This window comes from Somniosus microcephalus, chromosome 17 (assembly GCF_052327205.1).
Source record: "Somniosus microcephalus isolate GS21.2 chromosome 17, FLI_Smic_1.0, whole genome shotgun sequence".
Lineage (NCBI taxonomy): Eukaryota > Metazoa > Chordata > Chondrichthyes > Squaliformes > Somniosidae > Somniosus > Somniosus microcephalus.
Window position 1 is genome coordinate 76,219,413 of NC_141003.1, and position 24,893 is coordinate 76,244,305.

At 48.0% G+C, this 24,893-nt stretch overlaps 1 protein-coding gene across 1 annotated transcript in view; it reads right to left on the reverse strand.

Moving 5' to 3' along the window:
- fbh1 (F-box DNA helicase 1) overlaps positions 1-24,893 on the reverse strand; it is a 57,822-nt gene that overhangs the window by 22,515 nt on the left and 10,414 nt on the right. Inside the window, exons 7-17 of the mRNA XM_086010691.1 lie at positions 21,967-22,068; positions 20,088-20,185; positions 15,733-15,901; positions 12,503-12,722; positions 11,117-11,204; positions 5,193-5,279; positions 4,338-4,474; positions 2,836-2,935; positions 2,396-2,517; positions 2,068-2,143; positions 367-564 (exon numbers count right to left, since the gene is read on the reverse strand). Of these exons, the coding sequence (XP_085866817.1) occupies positions 367-564; positions 2,068-2,143; positions 2,396-2,517; positions 2,836-2,935; positions 4,338-4,474; positions 5,193-5,279; positions 11,117-11,204; positions 12,503-12,722; positions 15,733-15,901; positions 20,088-20,185; positions 21,967-22,068 (1,397 nt within the window). The remainder of the gene's footprint in view (positions 1-366; positions 565-2,067; positions 2,144-2,395; positions 2,518-2,835; positions 2,936-4,337; positions 4,475-5,192; positions 5,280-11,116; positions 11,205-12,502; positions 12,723-15,732; positions 15,902-20,087; positions 20,186-21,966; positions 22,069-24,893) is intronic.

Below are 24,893 nucleotides of genomic sequence, written 5' to 3' on the forward strand. Positions count from 1 at the left end.
TTTTGCTGGCGAACACAAATTTTTCCCCCTCAGTTTTTCTTTTAAAGCAGACTTTGGTGTCAGTGCAGCAAGAAATTATTTTAACATTTCTGTGGAGACAATCAATCAACTGCTTTGGAACACAATTTTCTTCAGAGCGAGGTGTTTTAAAAAAAGTTTAAAGTTAGTCTGCAACACAAAAGATCGACTGCCCAAGCTGATGAATTGAACGGAATGGGTTTAAAAGCTATAGAACTCGGTCGTGCAGTCGTCTGCCCTCTCTGCTGAATGCTGAAGGGATTTGGGAGGAAAAGGACGGAACAGAATGATGAAGAAGCTGAAATATAAATCGAAGGGTTTTAGAGGAGCAGAAAATAGTCTTGTTACTTGCAAATGTCGGGGAATCGACAGAGTAGTTGGTGATTTTCTCTATGAGTGCAGGGAGTCCCAGATTGTACTTCTCCACCACTGCGATCCTCTCTTCCAACTCCTTATCTTCCGCTTCAGCTGCATAATCTTTCAATCCACGCAAACCACCTTTACGTTCAAATATTCTGATGAATGGATCCCGGATTACAATGTCTCCTATTGGTGAAACATAAGAAGCACCTCTTAGGTCATACATCTACAATGTTTAAAAACTTACCAAAGATCAACCCAGCTTATAAAAAGAATGACAAAGCTTTTAAAAAGCAAAACAGTTATATATGGGATAGATTCAGACATTATATGCAAGATGCACACTCTATACGCTTGATTAGCACCCCATCCACCACCTTAAACATTCACTCCCTCCACCACCAGCGTATCGTGGCTGCAGTGTGTACCATCTACAAGATGTACTGCAGCAACTCACCAAGGCTTCTTCGGCAGCACCTCCCAAACCCGCGACCTCTACCACCTAGAAGGACAAGGGCAGCAGGCGCATGGGAACACCACCACCTCCAAGTTCCCCTCCAAGTCACACACCGTCCTGACTTGGAAATATAATCGCCGATCCTTCATCGTCACTGGGTCAAAATCCTGGAAATCCCTCCCGAACAGCACTGTGGGAGTACCTTCACCATACGGACTGCGGCGGTTCAAGAAGGCAGCTCACCACCATCTTCTCGAGGGAAATTAGGGATGGGCAATAAATGCTGGCCTTGCCAGCGACACCCACATCCGAGGAATGAATAAAAGAAAAACCATATGCTCAACAAGCCTTCCCTTTTTGATAGGCGTCAGCCTCTAGAACCCATTTATATTATTTGCTTGAATGTCATTCCCTGGTAACCTTATTCCACAACTCTAATGCATTTCATGCAAAAAAAAGTTCCGCTTGATTTCCTTGATCGGTCCTAACTTTCCAGTTTTTCATTCCTGTCCCCTGGTATTTGATTCCTTTAATCATGAACAAATTGCCTGTCTTATCTTTTATCAATTCCCTTTGTGACCTTTTAAAACTTCGATTCAGTCACACTGAAATCTTTGCTATTCCAAAGTAAATAAGCCCAACTTCTTTACCCTTTCCTCATAACTTCTTCAACCTGGAACCAGCTTAATTGCTCATCTCTGTAACTCTTAGGGTCTACTGTCCTCCCTGATTTAAGGGTACCCAGCTCATATTATGGAATAACTGAACCTGCAATTTATTCATTGAAGTCTTACACGAGAAAATTGCGTGACCAAACAGTACTCCAAACAGGGTCTGACCAACTCATTATACAGCAAAATACAAGCTCCTTTGGTCCGTAGAAGTAAAGGAAGTGGATTTTGGAAAGAAGCTATACCATAGTTCCATTTTTGGACCAGCAGAGTTACCAGGCTCTAGGAATACTCACAATCAATCCCACAGACAGCAGGCTGGTTCTTGGATCACAACTGCAATGCAGTTAGTGCCTGACAGATCAATGGTACTCCAGATAGGGTCTGACCAACTCCTTATACAGCAAAATAGCACCCTCCTTCTTCTGCAATTATGTTTTGAGCTTGTGAAAAACCGTTGGAGAGCCCTTTGCCAGCTTTTCACAGTTGAAGGAGGATATGTGGAGGCAAGCAACCCAAAGCATAAAATGGGAGGTTAATTAGATCAAAAGCTAAACTCACTGGTTGCTTGTTCCTTCGCCAGGATCAGAAGCAGCCAAATGTCCAGTATTGTGCCCATTCCAAATGTATCAAGCCCCTAAGGAGAGAGGATTTGAGGAGTTCAGAGTACTGTGAGGTAAAACTTTACAACAGTGACTACACTTCAAAAAGTACTTCATTGGCTGTAAAACGCTTTGGGACGTCTGGTGGCCGTGAAAGGCGCTATATAAATGCAAGTCTTTCTATCTTTCTTTCTAAAGAAAGTGCATTTTTGTAAAGAACGCTCAAGTAAGTAGTGCTGCGTTTTAAAGCACTGGAGCTGCAACATACATCAGGATAAAGTACTCACTCCAATGATGTATATTTTGCTTGGCTGGTCACTGGTAATGATGCGTACAGCTTCATCAAAGACAGCAGCGTTAGTTCTGCACAGAATCGCCACCTGCCCAACAGTGTCATCATCAGCGTCGTCTGCAATAAAGAGTTCATGAGATTGTTGTTGGCACAAACTGGAAGCAGCTTTAAACTGCACTGTGAATGGGGAGATCCTCCCCGAATCCACTGTTCAGGTCCTAGGATTGGAAAGCTGAAACCAGCAATTCTAAAGCATACAACAGGACAACAATGAGAAACTGAGAGAAGGCAGCAGGTGAACAGCTTCCATAAAATTTAGGGTTCTCATAATCCTCCTCCTTCCCCTTACTATTCTTCCCCCCTTTCACACATGCTCACAATAAAAATATACAGACACTCACACATAAAATAAAAAGAGTATTTTTGCCCATTTACCATCTTGGTTTCTGCCAACCAAGGTCTTGTCTTTGACATGCTTGCACGTGTCTAATATTGTTGCTGCAACATACGCAATCTCGGGTCCAAATCTGAAACTCTGCAAGTACAGAAAGAAATGCTAATGAACAGGTCGTACTGTAGAATATTGCAATCATCGGGTAACAAGCATGGTACGAAAGCATGTTTCCCATTTGCAACACTGCAGTAATATTACTTTGATACAAGGCGGCCAACGGCCATAACTACACACTACTCTGTGCGAACTACAAGTGACCCAAGTCTTCAACCTACCTCAAACAATCAGGAGCAGTATTGGACCTCATTTAAGCTGTGCTGGAGCCAAAAGGTTACAGGAAACTTTCTGGTATCCGGCACCGACGGGACCGAGCTGGTGCCATTAGATCAAAACTGCCATAGAAACCAGCGCTAATGTTAAAACATACGGAGCTCAGAGCTCCATGTGAAGCAACAAACCCTGTTGCTTAGCAACAGCTTCAAAACAGTCGGCGCAGCTTGCAAGCGTCTAGCTGAAGCTGTTGCTTAGCTACAGAGACGCTTGCAGAGCCAGGACTGGAGAAAAGAAGCAACGAAAAGAAAAAAAATTATCTGAACCGACTCCTGAATTTTGCCGGTAGATAGAGCTTTCCGAACATTTAACCTCCGGATAAACGAAAGTTTCCTGTACTTGTTGTGGACAGTTTTGTTGGTCCAACGAGCTGCTATATGTCGCCCTCAACTGGTCAACTCAATACTGACTTGTCTTTTTGCTGTCACGTTCATTATTAAAAGCCACATGCTCAGCAACACTGTCCATTTTGTTTGCTATTTCCTTTGAGGCTACTTTACTATTTTCTTATCCGAAACTCGGCTGCCCGTATCCTAACTCGCACCATGTCCCATTCACCCATCACCCTGTGCTCGCTGACCTACATTGGCTTCCGGTCCGACAACGCCTCGATCTTAAAATTTTCATCCTGGTTTGCAAATCCCTCCATGGCTTCACCCCCTCCCTATCCCTGTAACCTCCTCCAGCCCTACATCCCTCAGAGATCTCTGCGCTCCTCGAATTCTGGCCTCTTTTGCATCCCCAATTTCCATTGCTCCACCATTGGTGGCCGTGCCTTCAGCTGTCTAGGCCCCAAGCTCTGGAACTCCTCACTCAACCTCTCCAACTGTCTCTCCCCCTTTAAGTCATGTCTTAAAACCTACCTCTTGTCCTAATATTTCTTTATGTGGCTCGGTGTCAAATTTTGTCTGATAACGCTCCTGTGAAGCGTCTTGGAACATCTTACTATGTTAAAGGTGCTGTATAAATGCAAGTTGCTGTTGCTCTCCTTGAGAGATTGCTCCTGACCAGTGTGTTATTGAGGTGTGGTGCTTGTGAATGTATCCAAGAGAGTTATCAGTGGTTTACTGTCAGGCCAGTCATGTTTTTTGTGGTCCAAAAACAGTATTGTGGAGACACTTCAAAGAACTGACTATTGAAAGTGAATCCTTACCTGTGTCAGACTAAACAGATGAGTACGGTGGGTTTCAAGCAGAACATCAACAGTACCCTTGAAGCTGCTGATCTGCTGGTGTGGATCTCCCACAAGAATCTTCCCACATTTCTGAGAGAGTACAATGTCCATGATTGCTAGAGGAAAGAGGATAATCGCAGTAAGAAGGCAAAGAGATGTTGTGAGAGAGACAGATTATCGGAAACGAATTGCAATAGCTTTGGCACACCTTTTACCATAGACAAAGGGGATGAACTGCATGGGCAGTAGTAGGAAATGTTTTGGAAGATAACCGGCTACTGGTGTTATTCGGTAATCAAGTAAATGTGACACTACATTTGAACCTCAAAGCAGTGGAGCGCAGTGGTCCAACAACACGCCAAACAACAGACTGGTTCACGGTCCGTGAAACACGGTAACACTTCAGTAGTTTACTGCACCAGAATGCCACAGGTCAGTGCTCTTGGTAGTGTGTACCACCTAGAGCCTGAGCAAGTCCATCTGGACCAACAATGGCAACCGACACTGGAGGTAAACAACAGCCCCAAAGACCCTAAGCTCAGTGAGGGGTCTATAAATTGCTGTAAGCATTGCCACTCTACCCATCCGCACCATTGGCCTTGTACATTGCAAACTGTAGTGAAGCCATTTCAAATGCAATGAACTGGAGTGGAATTTAATTTCCCTCCCAAGTTCATACATTTCTTTTCACCTCAAATCTTTTACAATAGCAGTAACTGTGTTGGAACGCTAAATATCTACCTGTTCACCATTAACGTGGTCTGTATTTCAAACATATTTAGTGTGTGAACTTTACCGTCCCAGTAGGTGAAGGACAGGGTGTAACTGGCCTACCTGGGCTACAATCTTCAGCTTCATCTAAAAGGATGACATCAAATTGCGACAAACTAGGTTTGCGGAGTTGCCAAAGCTTCAGATACCCTTAAAAAAAAACACAAAATATTAAATCAGACATGCAATAAGTGGTCCTTGCAGTGTTACAGAAATAATTTTGCTCCAAAAAGAAATGTTTTTTCAATCAAATTCCGTAAAGTGTAAACACCATCTTCGGCTATGGCACATGATGAGTTACACGACAGGCCACCATCTTGCCAGACTGCAAAGTTGAAACTATTCTAGTCCTTCCTCCTAGCTCAGCCCCTTTACACTTGGGCTCAATCTTGTTGCTCGTCTCTATTCCTTTTCCAATAGATGTGTATCTTTTTTATGGGTCAGTGACCAAAACTGAACTGTGGTCTGGACCAGTGCATTAGCCAAACTTCTGTACAGTAGTATTCTACTGCTCTGCTTATATACTCCAGCGCTCAAGTGGTTTTTATTAACTGCTTCTCCACGTTATCTGGACACTGGACGTAACTATTGTCTCTAGGTCCTTTTCCAAGTCCTCTGTTGCTATTTTCGTTCCCCTTCGATCTTGTACTTCTCTCCCACATTTATTGACCATGGTATTTTACATTAATCAGTGGCAAATTTCATTTACCTTGTATTTATCTAATGACATGACCCTTTCTAAATCCTTTTGACTAATCTTATGTTGCATCCTCCAATTCTACTGCTCTCAGCAGTAAATTCAGCCAGATTTTTTTTTTTTTTATTCGTTCCTGGGATGTGGGCGACGCTGGCAAGGCCAGCATTTATTGCCCATCCCTAGTTGCCCTCGAGAAGGTGGTGGTGAGCCTCCTTCTTGAACCGCTGCAGTCCGTGTGGTGAAGGTGCTCCCACAGTGCTGTTAGGGAGGGTGTTCCAGCGACGATGAAGGGTCGACAATATACTTCCAAGTCAGGATGGTGCGTGACTTGAAAGGGAACTTGGAGGCGGTGGTGTTCCCATGCGCCTGCGGCCCTTGTCCTTCGAGTTGGTAGAGGTTGCGCGTTTGGGAGGTGCTGCCGAAGAAGCTTTGGCGGGTTGCTGCAGTGCATCTTGTAGATGGTACACACTGCAGCCACAGTGCGCCGGTGGTGGAGGGAGTGAATGTTTAAGGTGGTGGATGAGGTGCCGATCAAGCGGGCTGCTTTATCCTGGATGGTGTCGAGCTTCTTGAGTGTTGTTGGAGCTGCACTCATCTAGGCAAGTGGCGAGTATTCCATCACACTCCTGACTTGTGCCTTGTAGATGGTGGAAAGGCTTTGGGGATTCAGGAGGTGAGACACTCGCTGCAGAATACCCAGCCTCTGACCTGCTCTTGTGGTCACAGTATTTATGTGGCTGGTCCAGTTAAGTTTCTGGTCAATGGTGACCCCCCACGATGTTGATGGTGGGGGATTCGGCAATGGTAATGCCATTGAACATCAAGGGGCCGTGGTTAGACGCTCTCTTGTTGGAGAAAGTCATTGCCTGGCACTTGTGTGGCGCAAATGTTACTTGCCACTTATCAAGCCTGAATGTTGTCCAGGTCTTGGGAATGGGTGGCTTCATTATCTGGGGAGTTGCAAATGGGGCTGAACACTGTAATCATCAGTGAATATTCCCACTTCTGACCTTATGATGGAGGGAAGGTCATTGATGAAGCAGCTGAAGATGTTTGGGCCGAGGACACTGCCCTGAGGAACCCCTGCAGTGATGTTCCGGGGCTGAGATAATTGACCTCCAACAACCACAACCATCTTCCTTTGTGCTAGGTATGACTCCAGCCAGTGGAGAGATTTCCCCCCGATTCCCATTGACTTCAATTTTACTAAGGCTCCTTGATGCCAGACTCGGTCAAATGCTGCCTTGATGTCAAGGGCAGTCTCTCTCACCTCATGTTTGGACCAAGGCTGTAATGAGGTCTGGAGCCGAGTGGTCCTGGCAGAACCCAAACTGGGCATCAGTGAGCAGGTTATTGGTCAGTAAGTGCTGCTTGATAGCACTGTCGATGACACTTTCCATCACTTTGCTGATGATTGAGAGTAGACTGATGGGGCGGTAATTGGCCAGTTTGGATTTGTCCTGCTTTTTGTGGACAGGACATACCTGGGCAGTTTTCCACATTGTCGGATAGATGCTAGTGTTGTAACTGTACTGGAACAGCTTGGCTAGAGGCGCGGCTAGTTCTGGTGCACAAGTCTTCAGCACGATAGCCGGGATGTTGTTGGGGCCCATAGCCTTTGCTGTATCCAGTGCGCTCAGCTGTTTCTTGATATCATATGGAGTGAATCGAATTGGCTGAAGACTGGCTTCTGTGATGGTGGGGACCTCAGGAGGAGGCCGATATGGATCATCCACTTGGATTTAATGGTCCACCACCATTCACAACTGGATGTGGCAGGACTACAGAGCCTTGATCTGATCCGTTGATTGTGGGATCGCTTAGCCCTCTCTATAGCATGCTAATTCCGCTGTTTAGCATGCATCTAGTCCTGTGTTGCAGCTTCCCCGGGTTGGCACCTCATTTTTAGGTACGCCTGGTGCTGCTCCTGGCATACTCTTCTGTACTCCAAAGCGAAGATGGCTGCCGTTAGGCTGGCAGTTCCAGAAGGAGCTCTGGATCTCTTCTTCTATCCATGGGAATCTCCTGCCATCCTTTGCCCTTTCTCTCCCAAATCTCCTTGCTTCCACTGCAAGTTCCCCTGGCTCCATCAGTCGGTGCATTTTACCCCTAACTACAAGTTATCTGCTTTAAACCTTCAATACCCAGCCCCCATCCCTGCTCTCTGCTTCTCAAATTTCCAAATTCCTGGACTTCTCAGGACATCAAGACTACGCTTCTGCGTTGGACTACACATGTGGACTACACCGCAAGACTCATTTGCTGTGTCAAAAATTTGCTGCTAAAACAAATTATCTTCCCCACTGTGGCTGTTTCTCTGATGAGCTGGGCGACTCGTTCGACTGGTTTTTCTGCTTTGTTGGTTGCTGGCTTGTGGTTTTACATTTTCTCCGCTGCTTCTGATCTACGGTGACCTCCAACTTCGCCAACATCTTCCTGCACCGCTTTTCCGACATCCAGTACTGGGCGAGCAGAAATTTTCTCCAATTAAATATTGGGAAGACCGAAGCCATTGTCTTCGGGCCCCACCACAAACTCCGTTCCCTCGCCACCGACTCCATCCCTCTCCCTGAACCAGACTGTTCGCAACCTTGGTGTCATATTTGACCCTGAAATGAGCTTCCGACCAAATATCCGTGGCATAACTAAGACCGCCTATTTCCACCTCCGTAACATTGTCTCTCTGCGCCTGCCTCAGCTCATCCGCTGCGGAAACCCTCATCCATGTCTTTGTTACCTCTAGACTTGACTATTCCAACGCACTCCTGACTGGTCTCCCACATTCTACCCTACGTAAACTTGAGGTCACCCAAAACTCGGCTGCCAGTGTCCTAACTCGCATCAAGTCCTGTTCACCCAGCACCCCTGTACTTGCTGACCTACATTGGCTTCCAGTTAAGCAACGCCTCGATTTCAAAATTCTCATCCTTATTTTCAAATCCTTCCATGACCTCGCACCTCCCTATCTCTGTAATCTCCGTCAGCCCCGCAACCCGCAACTCCACCCACCCGCCCCACCCCCACGCCCGAGATATCTGCACTCCTCAAATTCTGCCCTCTTGAGCATCCCTGATTATAATCGCTCGACCACCGGTGGCCGTGCCTTCAGCTGCCTGGGCCCTAAGATCTGGAACTCCCTCCCTAAACCTCTCCACCTCTCTTTCCTCCTTTAAGATGCTCCTTAAAACCTTCCTCCTTCATCTGCCCTAATTTCTTAAGTGGCTCGGTGTCAAATTTTTTTTGTCTTACAATACTCCTGTGAAGCGCCTTGGGACATTTTACTACGTTAAAGGTGCTATATAAATACAAGTTGTTGTTGTTGAACCAGGGTTGGTCCCCTGGCTTGATGGTAATGCTAGAGTGAGGGATATGCCGGGCTATGAGGTTACAGATTGTGGTGGAATACAATTCTGCTGCTGTGGATGGCCCACAGCGCCTCATGGATGCCCAGTTTTGCGCTGCTAGATCTGTTCTGAATCTATCCCGTTTAGCACGGTGGTAGTGCCACACAACACGATGGAGGGTGTCCTCAGAGTAAAGACGACATTTCGTCTCCACAAGGACTGTGAGGTGGACACTGCCCCCAATGCTGTCAGATGCATCTGCAACAGGTAGATTGGTGAGGAAGAGGTCAAATAGGTTATTCCCTCGTGTTGGTTCTCTCACCACCTGCCGTAGGCCCAGTCTGGCAGTTGTGTCCTTCAGGAATAAAAACAGAAAAAGGAGTCGGCCAGCTCAGTCAGCAGTGGTACTATCGAGCCACTCTTGGTGATGGACATTGAAGTCCTCCACCCAGAGTACATTCTGTGCCCTTGCTACCCTCAGTGCTTCTTCCAAGTGGTGTTTGACATGGAGGAGTACTGATTCATCAGCTGAGGGAGGGCAGTACGTGGTAATCAGCAGGAAGTTTCCTAGCCCATGCTTGACCTGAAGCCATGAGACTTCGTGGGGTCCGGAATCAATGTTGAGGACTCTCAGGGCCAACTCCTCCAAACTGTATACCACTGTGCCGCCTCCTCTGGTGGGCCTGTCCTGTCGGTGGGACAGGAAATACCATGGGATGGTGATGGAGGAATCTGGGACATTGGCTGAAAGGTATGATTCTGTTAGTATGTCAGGCTGTTGCTTGACTAGTCTGTGGGACAGCTCTCCCAATTTTGACACAAGTCCCCAGATGTCAGTGAGGAGGACTTTGCAGGGTCGACTGGGCTGGGTGTGCCGTTGTTGTGTCTGAAGCCGGTGCTGAGGTCGATACCGGGTGGTCTGTCCATTTTTTAAATTTTTTTATTGTTTTCTGTAGCGGTTTGTTACAACTGAGTGGCTTGCTAGGCCATTTCAGAGGGAAGTTAAGAGTCAACCACATTGCTGTGGGTCTGGAGTCACATATAGGCCAGACCGGGTAAGGGTGGCAGATTTCCTTCCCTAAAGGACATTTATTGAACCAGATGGGTTTTTACGACAATCCGATAGTTTCATGGTCACCATTACTGATACTAGCTTTTTATTCCTGATTTATTTATTTAACTGAATTAAAATTCCCCAGCTGCCATGGTGGGATGTGAACTCACATCAAATTAGGTTATGGATGGCAAAATACTGCAGATGCTGGAAATCCGAAATAACAACAGAAAATGCTGGAAAAACTCAGCAGGCCAGGCAACATCCGTGGAGAGAAAATAGAGTCAACGTTTCGGGTGAACCCTCTCTCAAGACTAAAGAAGCACAGGAAATGAAATAGATTAAGAGGCCAGGCTGGGAGAGAACAAAAGAGAAGTGAAGAGTCATTCACCATCTCGTCTCGTTTTGAATACCTCTTAATGTCTCTTCACTTCTCTTTTGTTCTCTCCCAGCCTGGCCTCTTAATCTATTTCATTTCCTGTGCTTCTTTAGTCTTGAGAAAGGGTTTTCACCTGAAACGTTGACTCTATTTCTCTCCACGGATGTTGCCTGGCCTGCTGAGTTTTTCCAGCATTTTCTGTTGTTATTTTAGGTTATGGATGGTTTCGGTATCTAGGCCCGGAAAGGAATTTAAAAAGGTATCACTGAAATAATTCAGTACAACACTTCCTTTCTTTGGTGGGGGAAGAGGGGTAGGAAGAAGAGCCAAAATGTATAAAAACCAAGTGCAACTTTAAACTAGAAGCCGAAAACATCAACAAAGTCTCAGCTGTAGACTATCTCAGAAGTTGCAAACTTCAATTCTGACCTCCAATCCAGGAAATGGGAAACTCCTCTCTGCTTAAATTCGACTGGAATAATGAATGCGCTGAGAAACTATAACTAGCTTTACCATCGTGAGTCATGAAGTAACCAGCCTCCTTAGTTTCACCAAGATCCACCATCTTTCTCCAAATCCTCTTCACATCTTCAACTAGTTTCTGAAACAAAGACCACAATTAATTCCAGGAAGTTAAAAAAAGAAAGCGAAGGAATGAAATGAATCTCGCACAATAATGTAGTTCAGGGCAGCTCACAACATGAATTTCACACTGAGAGAGGTGCTATCGCTTCACAGCAAAAGGCATTTTTGATGAAGAAGAGTCCCGCTCGAGTTGCACACAGCAGATTGGTGGCGATACAATTGTCTTTGACACATGGAGGCGAGGAGAATCTGCACAGGAAGCTTTGCACCACCTGCTGAGTGTCAAAGCCCTTGGAAAAGGTCCTGCTGATTCACTGAATCCATTCCCACACGCTGAGAGAATAGAAAGCTTCCAAAGCATTTAAAGCAGGTAAAGGGACAAATATAAGAATAGAATCTCGCTTCTTTCAAATTGTCAGAATTCACCGTATACAAATCTTGAATGTAGGAGCTTCCCTGTGGCTCTGTAAGGTAAATCTTGGGTTCAATCCCCGGTCTGTGCTGAGCTAACTGATCTCAGCTAGTGCTATTGGAGGCATCATTGACTTTGGCACCCATGGGCTAGAGAGGGAGGGAGGAAATAAGTCAGCTGGGTTGTGAGTGTCAACCGTGGCTGAGTTGGTAGCTCTCTCGCCTCTGAGTCAGAAGGTTTCAAGTCCCACTCCAGGGACTTGAGCACTCTGGTGCAGTGCTGCACTGTCGGAGGTGCCGTCTTTCGGATGAGATGTTAAACCGAGGCCCCGTCTGCTCTCTCAGGCGGACGTAAAAGATCCCATGGCACTATTTCGAAGGAGAGCAGGGGATTTATCCCTGGTGTCCTGGCCAATATTTATCCCTCAATCAACATCACTAAAACAGATTATCTGGGTCATTATCACATTGCTGTTTGTGGGATCTTGCTGTGTGCAAATTGGCTGATGCGTTTCCTACATTACAACAGTGACTACACGTCAAGAAGTGCTTCATTGGCTGCAAAGCGCTTTGGGGCGTCCTGTGGTCGTGAAAGATGCTATATAAATGCAAGTCTTTCTTTCTTTCTTTCCTGGAAAGGGTGGAGGTTGGGCAAGGACAGGGTTGGACTCGGCTGTGAATTTAAAAAAAAATTTGTTCCCAGGATATGGGCGATGCTCCTCAGCCTGCATTTATTGTCCATCCCTATTTGTTCCTGCAAGTGGCCACTCAGGTGAGGCAACCAGAGGGGGCTCTGGCATCTAGTAACCATAACCTAGCGAGATTCGTTATCTTCAGGACAGATGGGGAAACAACTGGAGCAGGATAAAGAAATATTATCCTAGATGCAATTTGTAGACTCACTAGTTTCTCTTGATACTCCATAGGCCCGATTTCTCCACGGGTGCTCTTACAGTGTTCCGGTACGTGAGCTGCGGTGATGGTCTCATCCATGGAGGAGAAGAATGTGCAGAGGCTCCGACAGATCAAGTTCGCTCTGAAAAAGCTGCCCCGTCCTTCGGGAAGTCTAAAAATAGCGAACGGTTTCAGACCATAAACCGTTAGCTTCTTCTTGCGCTGGTATCTAGCGGAAAATTCAAGAGTTTAAATAATTCTTCTTTAAAACTGTGAAGTCATCGTAAAACATTTATACATATCAATAATCTGTTGATTGATCTGTTAATAAAAACACCTAGTGAGAATTCAATGAATAATTACTTTAAAAAAATTCTATCCCCTTCGTCTTCTCTCCTGAAGATAGTGACATTTTTGAGGTACAGTTTCAAAGCACCCTCCAGTACTTCACCAAAGTGCCCATTCTTCATGTGCAAGCATAGACAGCGAGCATCTTCCAGTACAACTCACTGGCTGGCGATCAGCAGCAGAAGCTATAGCCGGGAATGCCGTGACCAACACTAACTAAATAAACAATTGAGGGTTGTTTTTTTCCAAGTTTCGTAATTAAGCATTCCCAGTTCAGGTATGGCGTGATGCAGGTTAAAGGGCACTCTGCGCCAACCCTACAATGTACCTTAAACCCCTCGCCTTAGAAGATTACTCCTTACCGCACCAGCGTGCTGTTTCCATTTCCAACACCAACCATCTCCCACACCAGCCATCTTGCAGTTAGACAGCACCTCGTCACATCCTCAGGACATCCCAAAGTGCTTTACAACCAATGCATTGACGTGCACTTGCCATTGGTGAGTGAATGAACAACCAGTTAATCTGTTTTGGTGGTGTTGGTTGGTTAGTGGAGGGTGGGGGGGGGGGGGGTGGGGGGGGGGGGCGAGTAGACGTTGGCAGGACACTGGGAGAACTCCTTGCTCGTCTTTGAATAGTGCCATGGGACAGTTAACATTCACTGCAGCAAGTTTTAACATCTTCATCTGAAAGAAACCACCTCCAATAATACTGGACTGGAGAGACAGTGTAGCCTGTGCTCAATCTGTAATGGGGCTTCAACCCACAATCTTCGGGCACAGAGGTATGAGTGCTACAAAAATCAGCCAAGTTGACACTGTTTTCCCTTTGTTTTTTTGGACAGTTATGAGCAGCTCTGTACTCACAAATTGGGTTGAAACTGCTCAAACTCGCATTACTTAGGACTCCTAAGCCCAGCTGAGGAGATTTTCATCCCATCATTCTGGAGTGAAATGCAAGTCCAAGCGGTGAAAGGGTCATGTCCTAACCCAGCACAGCACAGTCATCCTACACTGAAAACATCCCGAATGCCACTTCTGTTTTTAATTACCTGGTTCAATAAAACATCTGTGCAAAATCAGTGTCATGTTTCTCTCATGGACCAATGCCTCAGGCATTGGCTGCGAGTGCAACGTACAATTTTAAGCGAGAGATTTAGGTTTTTTTTGCTCTCATGTTTCAACTGTAAGAGAACTGGTTTGCAGACTGTGGGCCCCCCACATCAACCAGGAAGGCCCACATGGAGGACGGTACATATGAAAAGAAAACTCCCAGGATCAGCTCTCCCCCATCTACTGAAGTCACACAATCCTAAGCAGGTATGAAAAGAAAGGAGGAAAGACTTGTATTTATATAGTGCCTTTCATGTCCTCAGGACATCCCAAAGCACTTCACAGTCAATGAATTGCTTTCCAAGTGTTTCATTGTTGCTATGTAGGCAAGCACAGCAGTCAACTTGTGCACAGCAAGGGACCACAGACAACAATTAGATTAGTTAATCGGCTCTGCTGCCGTTGATTGAGGGATGAATGTTGGCCAAGATACTGGGAGAATTCCTTGCTCTTATACACCAGGCATGACACGAGTAATGGGGCAGCTGTGATTATACCTCACAAGGCACCTCCCTCTACACTCCCAGTCTGCAATGTTAGTGAAAACTCCCTGCTGCTTTTGCTGACCTTTTGTTGCAAAATCCAATAGCTGACACAGTAAGAGTTACACATGAACTTTGCTTAAGCCTATTACAAATATGGATTTCAATGTTTGGAAGCAATTAGTTATGAAGGATTGCACCTTTAAAAGATACAATTAAAACTCAATCATTCTGCATTTGGTGACTATTGATGCAACAAAATGCACAGCCCCACCAAATGGGGCCAATGATTTGGATCCACCAACCAGTTAATTCTCAATCTGACCCATTCTGTTGAAGGAAGTTCCTCACTGGAAGGGGTGGAGAATTGAAGAGCGCCATCCATGGCCCACGTTACATACGAACTAGGAGCAGGAGTAGGCCACTCGGCCCTTCGAGCCTGCTCCGCCATTCAAGGTCATGGCTGATCTGAGTACTGCACATTCCCGCCTACCCCCAAATAACCTTTCACCCCCTTGCTTATCAAGAATCTATCTACCTCTGCCTTAAAAATATTCAAAGACTCTGCTTCCAAAGACTCACGACCCTCTGAGAAAAAAATTCTCCTCATCTCTGTCTTAAATGGGCGACCCCTTATTTTTAAACAGTGACCCCTAGTTCTGGATTCTCCCACAAGAGGAAACATCCTTTACACATCCACCCTGTCCAGACCCCTCAGGATCTTACAGGTTTCAATCAAGTCACCTCTTACTCTTCTAAACTCCAGCGGATACAAGCCTAGCCTGTCCAACCTTTCCTCATAAGACAACCCACCCATTCCAGGTATTAGTCTAGTAAACCTTCTCTGAACTGCTTCCAGCGCATTTACATCCTTCCTTAAATAAGGAGACCAATACTGTACACAGTACTCCAGATGTGGTCTCACCAAATGCCCTGTATAACTGAAGCATAACCTCCCTACTTTTGTATTCAATTCCCCTCGCAATAAACGATAACATTCTATTAGCTTTCCTAATTAGTTGCTGTACCTGCATAATAACCTTTTGCGATTCATGCACGAGGACACCCAGATCCCTCTGCATCTCAGAGCTCTGCAATCTCTCACCATTTAGATAATATGGTTACACCAGCTCAGTGCCACCTTAGCAGGCACCTGGGAGCAGGTTGCACTATTTGAGACCAGGTCAGCAAATGGCTTGATGAGGAAAGAGAAGCTTTTTACTCAACTCCCATCACACATACGCACACAAATAAAAACACAAGTGGTTTAATTATCGCCACTTCACTTCCTACTTACTTGTAGCCAATACACCGATAGGCCATCGCACGCATGGTCGTACACTCCACGTTTGGGGGGAAAATGTGGCTAATCTCCACTGGAACAGGCTTAGTGGAAACGATGTACAGGAATCGGAGGAGAGGTCTGCTCCCTGCATACTTGATCAAGGTAGAAGTTTTACCTGTACCTTGGGTAGGAGTAGAATTAACGACATCGTTAGAACGATAAGGGCGCGAAATTGGGTTCGGTAACGCGCGTTGTTTGGGCACTACGGCTGCCGTTTGGGGACCAAAACAGCGTCCGATGCGCACATGCGCACTTCTGCCGCGAGTCGCGCCAGACGCCATCTTGGTGAGGAAGTATGCAGAGCAGGCAGATCGTGATGTCAGTCAGCGTGCAACAATGATTTGACGCCAGCGATGCCATTTTGGAGCGCATCGCTCTAGCCAATGCCCTCTCTTAATCTCGCGCATCTGAACATGCGTTACGCAGGAGGGAGGACCCTCCCCCCCCCCCCCCGCCCCATTAGCTCTAGTTAAAGGGATCATCAACTACTTACAGGTTGGTTGCTGGTTGATTTCTTCTGGCTGTTGCCAAGACGCTACATGTGTTTGGTGCTTTCCATAGTTCTCTGAAGTCGCAAAAGTCTACAGGGATTGGTGTGGCAGGTGATGGAGGACTTTTTGCTAACTTTAAACAAAGGACTTTGTGCTTCTGCCCAAACCAGTTGCTCCCAGGCTTGGGTGCATTAGTAGTACATTTCCCTTGGAATACAGCATGACTGGGAGAATGAGCAGAGGCCGCACAGAGCAGGGCAGGTTGCTAGAAGAATGGGGGTAGAAGGGCTTCCAACAGGAGGCCATATCCGCCCAGGGTGTTTAGGGAGCAATTCTCCTATCTGAACCTCAGCAAGGAACAATGTGCGAGACGTCTGCGCTTCAATAAAGGAGGTCCTCACCGAAATCTGCTGCAGTCGCAATGCACCTCCCCTTTAAAAGGTGCAGGCTAGCTTTAAGTCGACCCAGAGTTCATGTCTTTCCAAATCCAAAAGGCCTGATCTTGCCTGTACTGAGAGGAAACTGCTGACCTCCATACTGAGAGGGAGGGGGAACAAACAGAAGGGGAGTCGTCCTGTTGTTAGGAACATCGTAGTGACCATGTCCAAAAGTGAATGTGGCTGTGAGCACCAAATAACTTCAGGCCACTTACAGTACATAGGAAGGGGAAAAGAATTAAATCAAAAATGAGGGGGCTGATGCTTTTTCCAACATATATTGTTATTTCCTGGTAGTAATTGCGATGACTTAGATTATCTTTCTTCATCACGGCTGAGGCAGCCATTCAGAAGCACTCCCACTAATTTTTTTAAATATCTGCAAGCATTGCCAAACGATGAAATAACAGAGCAAGATCTAGAAGGATCATTAAAATCAGTGCAGCAATCAGCTCCACTCAATTAGTTCCTGGGAATGGCGCAAACATCAGCTGTTACCAAGCAACTTCAAAGGGCATTCTAAAATTAGAAGGGATCCACAGCGAAAGGAAATTCAAAGAGGGCAAACGGAGATGGGAGAGGAAGGAGGGGGGGAGGGAGAGGAAGGAGAGGCGAGGAGGGGGAAAGAGGGGCGAGGGGGGGGAAAGGGGGGCGAGGAGGGAGAAAAGAGGGGCGAGGAGGGGGAAAAGAGGGGAGAGGAGGGGGAAAAGAGGGGAGAGGAGGGGGAAAAGAGGGGAGAGGAGGGGGAAAAGAGAGGAGAGGGGGAAAAGAGGGGAGAGGAGGGGGAAGAGAGAGGAGAGGAGGGGGAAGAGAGAGGAGAGGAGGGGAAGAGAGAGGAGAGGAGGGGGAAGAGAGGAGAGGAGGGGGAAGAGAGAGGAGAGGAGGGGGAAGAGAGAGGAGAGGAGGGGGAAGAGAGAGGAGAGGAGGGGGAAAAGAGGGGAGAGGAGGGGGAAAAGAGGGGAGAGGAGGGGGAAAAGAGAGGAGAGGAGGGGGAAAAGAGAGGAGAGGGGGAAAAGAGGGGAGAGGAGGGGGAAGAGAGAGGAGAGGAGGGGGAAGAGAGAGGAGAGGAGGGGAAGAGAGAGGAGAGGAGGGGGAAGAGAGGAGAGGAGGGGGAAGAGAGAGGAGAGGAGGGGGAAGAGAGAGGAGAGGAGGGGGAAGAGAGAGGAGAGGAGGGGGAAAAGAGGGGAGAGGAGGGGGAAAAGAGGGGCGAGGAGGGGGAAAAGAGGGGAGAGGAGGGGGAAAAGAGAGGAGAGGAGGGGGAAAAGAGAGGAGAGGAGGGGGAAAAGAGAGGAGAGGAGGGGGAAAAGAGAGGAGAGGGGGAAAAGAGGGGAGAGGAGGGGGAAAAGAGAGGAGGGGGAAAAGAGAGGAGAGGGGGAAAAGAGAGGAGAGGGGGAAAAGAGAGGAGAGGAGGGGGAAGAGAGAGGAGAGGAGGGGGAAGAGAGAGGAGAGGAGGGGGAAGAGAGAGGAGAGGAGGGGGAAGAGAGAGGAGAGGAGGGGAAGAGAGAGGAGAGGAGGGGAAGAGAGAGGAGAGGAGGGGAAGAGAGAGGAGAGGAGGGGAAGAGAGAGGAGAGGAGGGGAAGAGAGAGGAGAGGAGGGGAAGAGAGAGGAGAGGAGGGGAAGAGAGAGGAGAGGAGGGGAAGAGAGAGGAGAGGAGGGGGAAGAGAGAGGAGAGGAGGGGGAAGAGAGAGGAGAGGAGGGGGAAGAGAGAGGAGAGGAGGGGGAAGAGAGAGGAGAGGAGGGGGAAGAGAGAGGAGAGGAGGGGGAAGAGAGAGGAGAGGAGGGGGAAGAGAGAGGAGAGGAGGGGGAAGAGAGAGGAGAGGAGGGGGAAGAGAGAGGAGAGGAGGGGGAAGAGAGAGGAGAGGAGGGGGAAGAGAGAGGAGAGGAGGGGGAAGAGAGAGGAGAGGAGGGGGAAGAGAGAGGAGAGGAGGGGGAAGAGAGAGGAGAGGAGGGGGAAAAGAGGGGAGAGGAGGGGGAAGAGAGAGGAGAGGAAGGGGAAGAGAGAGGAGAGGAGGGGGAAGAGAGAGGAGAGGAGGGGGAAGAGAGAGGAGAGGAGGGGGAAGAGAGAGGAGAGGAGGGGGAAGAGAGAGGAGAGGAGGGGGAAGAGAGAGGAGAGGAGGGGGAAGAGAGAGGAGAGGAGGGGGAAGAGAGAGGAGAGGAGGGGGAAGAGAGAGGAGAGGAGGGGGAAGAGAGAGGAGAGGAGGGGGAAGAGAGAGGAGAGGAGGGGGAAGAGAGAGGAGAGGAGGGGGAAGAGAGAGGAGAGGAGGGGGAAGAGAGAGGAGAGGAGGGGGAAGAGAGAGGAGAGGAGGGGGCAAGAGAGAGGAGAGGAGGGGGCAAGAGAGAGGAGAGGAGGGGCAAGAGAGAGGAGAGGAGGGGCAAGAGAGAGGAGAGGAGGGGGAAGAGAGAGGAGAGGAGGGGGAAGAGAGAGGAGAGGAGGGGGAAGAGAGAGGAGAGGAGGGGGAAGAGAGAGGAGAGGAGGGGGAAGAGAGAGGAGAGGAGGGGGAAGAGAGAGGAGAGGAGGGGGAAGAGAGAGGAGAGGAGGGGGAAAAGAGAGGAGAGGAGGGGGAAAAGAGAGGAGAGGAGGGGGAAAAGAGAGGAGAGGAGGGGGAAAAGAGAGGAGAGGAGGGGGAAAAGAGAGGAGAGGAGGGGGAAAAGAGAGGAGAGGAGGGGGAAAAGAGAGGAGAGGAGGGGGAAAAGAGAGGAGAGGAGGGGGAAAAGAGAGGAGAGGAGGGGGAAAAGAGAGGAGAGGAGGGGGAAAAGAGAGGAGAGGAGGGGGAAAAGAGAGGAGAGGAGGGGGAAAAGAGAGGAGAGGAGGGGGAAAAGAGAGGAGAGGAGGGGGAAAAGAGAGGAGAGGAGGGGGAAAAGAGAGGAGAGGAGGGGGAAAAGAGAGGAGAGGAGGGGGAAAAGAGAGGAGAGGAGGGGGAAAAGAGAGGAGAGGAGGGGGAAAAGAGAGGAGAGGAGGGGGAAAAGAGAGGAGAGGAGGGGGAAAAGAGAGGAGAGGAGGGGGAAAAGAGAGGAGAGGAGGGGGAAAAGAGAGGAGAGGAGGGGGAAAAGAGAGGAGAGGAGGGGGGAAAAGAGAGGAGAGGAGGGGGGAAGAGAGAGGAGAGGAGGGGGGAAAGAGAGGAGAGGAGGGGGGAAAGAGAGGAGAGGAGGGGGGAAAGAGAGGAGAGGAGGGGGGAAAGAGAGGAGAGGAGGGGGGAAAGAGAGGAGAGGAGGGGGGAAAGAGAGGAGAGAGGGGTAAGGAGGTGGTAAGAAGAGGGTGGGAGAAAGGAATTGAGAAAGTGGGGTTTAGATCAAACGGAGCTAGCTGATGGCCTTCCAGCCCCTCGTGCTAGCCACACACCCTGCACTGCAGCCATTACTCTGCCTATTCTCCACTCACCTGCAAACCCCATTATTCTAATCACATGTCCTGCAGCGGTTTCCTGGTTCAGTATTTGCTGTTGCTCCGGAGTCGGTTTTATGTCGTGTATCTCAAGCCTTTTTTTTTTAAAAGAAAAACGATCAATAATGTCCACCTGCTGTAAATAACTTTTGAAATAGTCAAGTAAAATGCCAAGTAGTATTTGTTTTCAACCACATGTTGTAAATATTCTAATAAGTTTGACTTTGTTAATAAATGCATAGCTGTTCCAGGTCCTGGCATGGAGCAGGAGGACGTGTGTTTAAGACCATAACATCAACAATTGCAACTTACTCTTATATAATTACTTCAACATGGAGGAGTGGGGGAGAGAAAGGGGGGAAAACCAGTCAGGAATTGGGAGAAGAATTAGTAGAGCTTGGCAAAGGCAAGTTTGAAGAGTTAGTTTAGGGCAGTTATTAAACTCTTCGAGAAATATTGAGGGGTTTAGGAAGAGAACTTCAAAGAGCAGGGCCATGAGGGATGAAGGCTATGCCAACAGCGACAGAGTGGACGTAGAATTGGCCAGACTCTCAAAAGCTGGAACGCAAGGCTGAAGGAGGCGGCGGCGATTAAGGTGGAGTGAACAACAACAACCTGCATTTATATAGCACCTGTAATGTAGTAAAACGTCCCAAGGCGTTTCACAGGAGCGGTGATCAAAGAAAATGACATCAAGCCACAAAAGGCAATATTAGGACAGGTGACAGTTAGGTTTTAAGAAGCATCTTAAAGAGGTAGAGAGGGGGAGAGGTTTAGGGAGAGAATTCCAGAGCTTGGGGCCCAGGCAGCTGAAGGCACGGCCGCCAATGGTGCAGCGATTAAAATCGGGGATGTGCAAGGGGCCAGAATTGGAGGTGCGCAGAGATCTCGGAGGGTTGTAGGGCTGGAGGAGGTTACAGAGATAGGGCGGGGCAGGGCGAGGCCATGGAGGGATTTGAAAACAAGGACCAGAACTTTAAAACTGAGGCGTTGTTGGACCGGGAGCCAATTCATATCAGCAAGTACAGGGATGATGAGTGAGCAGGACTTGGTGCGAGTTAGGATATGGGCAGCAGAGTTTTGGAGGAGCTCAAGTTTATGGAGGGTGGAAGAAGGGAGACCGGCCAGGCGAGCGTTGGAATAGTAGAGTCTAAAGGTGGCAATGGCATGGATGATGGTTTCAGCAGCAGATGAGCTGAGGCAGGGGCGGAGTTGGGCGATGGTACGGAGGTGGAAGTAGGTGGTCCTGATGATATATGGTCGGAAGCTCATCTCAGAGTCAAATAGGTTGCAAACAGTCTGGTTCAGCCTCAGACAGTTGCCAGGGAACGGAGTTTGCAGTGGGGACCAAAGACAATGGCTTCAGTCTTCCCAATATTTAGTTGGAGGAAATTTCTGCTCATCAGACAAGCAACGTGACAAATCAGAGACAGTGGAGGGGTTGAGCGAGGTGGTGGTGAGGTAGCGCTGGGTGGCGTCAGCGTACATCATTACCAGGAGTCGTTGGCCGTGAGAGTTTGGGCATTCCGAGCCACGAGCGTCTCCATGACCACCGTCATCTGCACTTTGCACGAGCTTACAAGAGGTGGGCTCGGCAGCGGACTCCACCCCGCCCTGGAGATGGAGTCTTCCACAAGCGAGGTACTAGAGTTCAGTCACGAACTGACCAGACTCACTTATGAAAGAGGAAATTGAATCAGGATAACAACCAATCAAGGCTGCGATTGAACCCAGATATGCAGAGCTGGGGACAACTGCGCTCCTCGTCCCTCGAACACGTCAACATCTTTATCCATTCGATAAGCAATAGCTTATTCTAAATTGCAATGTGCTTGGGGGAATTAATTCTGACTTATTTAAAATGCGCAACAATTACCTGCCAGAGTCCTTAGCTGAGCAGAGATGCTTCACATGTTTTCTACTGATGTTGGCTGGATTCTCCATCAAATAGAGTGCGTAGAACAGATTATAATGAATCCTGAAATGTTTATTGCAAACAGAAACTAGTTTAGAAAAAGAGCTAAAAAGAAACCTCAGATTTTTACATCAGACAAACCTCCGACAGTGCGGCACTCCCTCAGCACTGCACTGGGAGTGTCAGCCTAGGTTTTATGTGCTCAAGTCTCTGGAGTGGGACTTGAACCCACAACCTTCTGACTCCGGTGAGTGTGCTACCCACTGGACCACGGCTGACACAAATAATGTTTGAGAGTCTCCCCGTCGGGGAATTGAACCCCGGTCTGCCGCGTGACAGACGGGGATACTCACCACTATACGAACGCGGAAGACAAGGGCACTTCAAAGTCAAGCACTTAGTGTGGGGCTGGCAGTGTGGGGGGGTTATAAAAGCAGAACATGCTGGAAATACTCAGCAGGTCAGACAGGATCTGTGGAGAGAGAAACAGAGTTAACGTTTCAGGTCAATGACCTTTCATCAGAACTGGAAGAAGTTGGAGATCTATAAGATTTTAAGGAAGTCCAGAGGCAGGGAAAGGAAGGGGGGGGGGGGGGTGAGAGGGATTTGCCTCCTCCTCCTCCCGCCATGTCAGCCGTGGCTCAGTGGGTAGCACATTTGCCTCTGAGTCAGAAGATTGTCGGAGTTGCCGTCTTTCGGATGAGATGTTAAACCGAGGCTCCGTCTGCCCTCTCAGGTGGACGGAAAAGATCCCACGGCACTATGCGAAGAAGAGCAGGGGAGTTCTCCCCGGTGTCCTGGCCAATATTTATCCCTCAATCAACATCACTAAAAACAGATTATCTGGTCATTATCTCATTGCTGTTTGTGGGAGCTTGCTGTGTGCAAATTGACTGCCGCGTTTCCCACATTACAACAGTGACTATGCTCCAACCCATCACCGCCTTTAACTCTGTTTCTCTCTCCACAGATGCTGCCTGACCGGCTGAGTCGTTCCTGCATTTTCTGTTTCTATTTCAGATTTCCAGCATCCGCAGTATGTTGCTTTTGTTTTAGTGTGCGGGGGATGTTAGCGTCCCGTCCCTGAAGGACACTCATGACCAACATTCCCGCTAAGCTGGGCGGCTGCGCAGCTGTCTGGAGGTCCCGCGCAGCCCGGGACCGGCTTTTCAAATGGGAGATTTTGAATGGGCCGGGCAGCCCGTTAAAGGGACCGCGCACCCAAAACAAAAATTGGGGGGGAAACATTGCTTATGACATGGCCATTTTTTCCCCCAGCCCACATTACCAGATTTTATGGAATTCATTTTCACCACAGATCGGGAATTGAACCCGTCACTTTCACTGTCTGTCTGGCTCAGGACCAACGAGGCTACTCACTTATCAACTGAAACACTAACGGTTTCAACAAATGTATCTTCCCCACCTCCTCAGTGCCGACAATGAGTGCCCCAAGATGGTTGAAAATGCGATGTGTTTGACACCGTTTTGCAGGTGGCCTCTTCATACGACTGGGCGAGAAAGCACACATTGCACTGAGTTCTTGGGAAGAAACATTACTTAAAAAATGGCCTCGTGCTCCAGGAGTCTTGCCCTCTTGCAGTTCTGCCTACTGCCCATAGAGGTCACCAGCTGGGTTGTCTCTGCTGGCAATGGAGATCCCAACCAGGGAAGCAGCAAGAGGTGCTAGAATTGGCCTCAGAACCCTGGGTCAGGGCAGGGGGTCGATGAGGCAGGGAGTTGACTCCAGATTGCTATTCAGTGCCCTCTGGTGTCAGCCACCTGAGGTCAGAAGATTGTGGGTTCACGTCCCACTCCAGGGACTTCAGCACATAAAATCTAGGCTGACACTTCAGTGCAGTGCTGAGAGAGTGCTGCACTGTCGGAGGTGCCGTCTTTCGGATGAGATGTTAAACCGAGGCCCCGTCTGCTCTCTCAGGTGGACGTAAAAGATCTCATGGCACTATTCGAAGAAGAGCAGGGGAGTTATCCATGGTGTCCTGGCCAATGTTTATCCCTCAATCAACATCACTAAAAACAGATTATCTGGTCATTATCACATTGCTGTTTGTGGGAGCTTGCTGTGTGCAAATTGGCTGCTGCGTTTCCCACATTACAACAGTGACTATGCTCCAAAAGTACTTCATTGGCTGTGAAGCGCTTTGAGACATCCGGTGGTCATGAAAGATGCTATAGAAATGCAAGTCTTTCTTTCTTTCTGGCGGAAAGTGGGCGACGATAAGATCAGGATTAGTTGCAATTGGCTCCCTTTCACACCCTTGCGAAACAACCTGGCCAACATTCAACGGCGGGCTCAAATATGAAGAACGGTTACTTAAATGAGGTACACTGGCCCGCCGGTATCTGTGGAACTGTACCCTGGCATCAGTCAGTACCGTCAGATGAGATGGGGAGAAACCGGAGGGGAGGGGAGGGTACAGAAACGGTGATTGCTGTTAACATTCTCAGGAAAATGGAGTTGAAGTAACATGGACTGCTGGATATTCCAAGTACCTCTCCTACACTACAAATAGTTTCAATAATAGTCATGTCTCTGCACCTTGGCCCTCGGTGTCCTAAAACCTTCCTTACACCTGCTGTGATCCACAGAATTCTGCAACTGATTTTTTTTTTTTTTTTTTTTTAAAAACACTGCACTCCAGATTAATCCGCAGTAAATCCTGATAATTGATAGTGTACATGACCCTTCTGATTGAGAACAGTTATAGCTTGAACTGTTCTCAAAGGGGGAAACCTATGGAAAAACATGTGTGTGCGTGCGAACAAGGTCCCAGATTCTTATTTCTCAACAATGCTTGAGACTCGGAGAGCTGAATCAGAAGTGAAGCGATTACGATTTTTCTTTTGAAACATAAATATTGAAACAT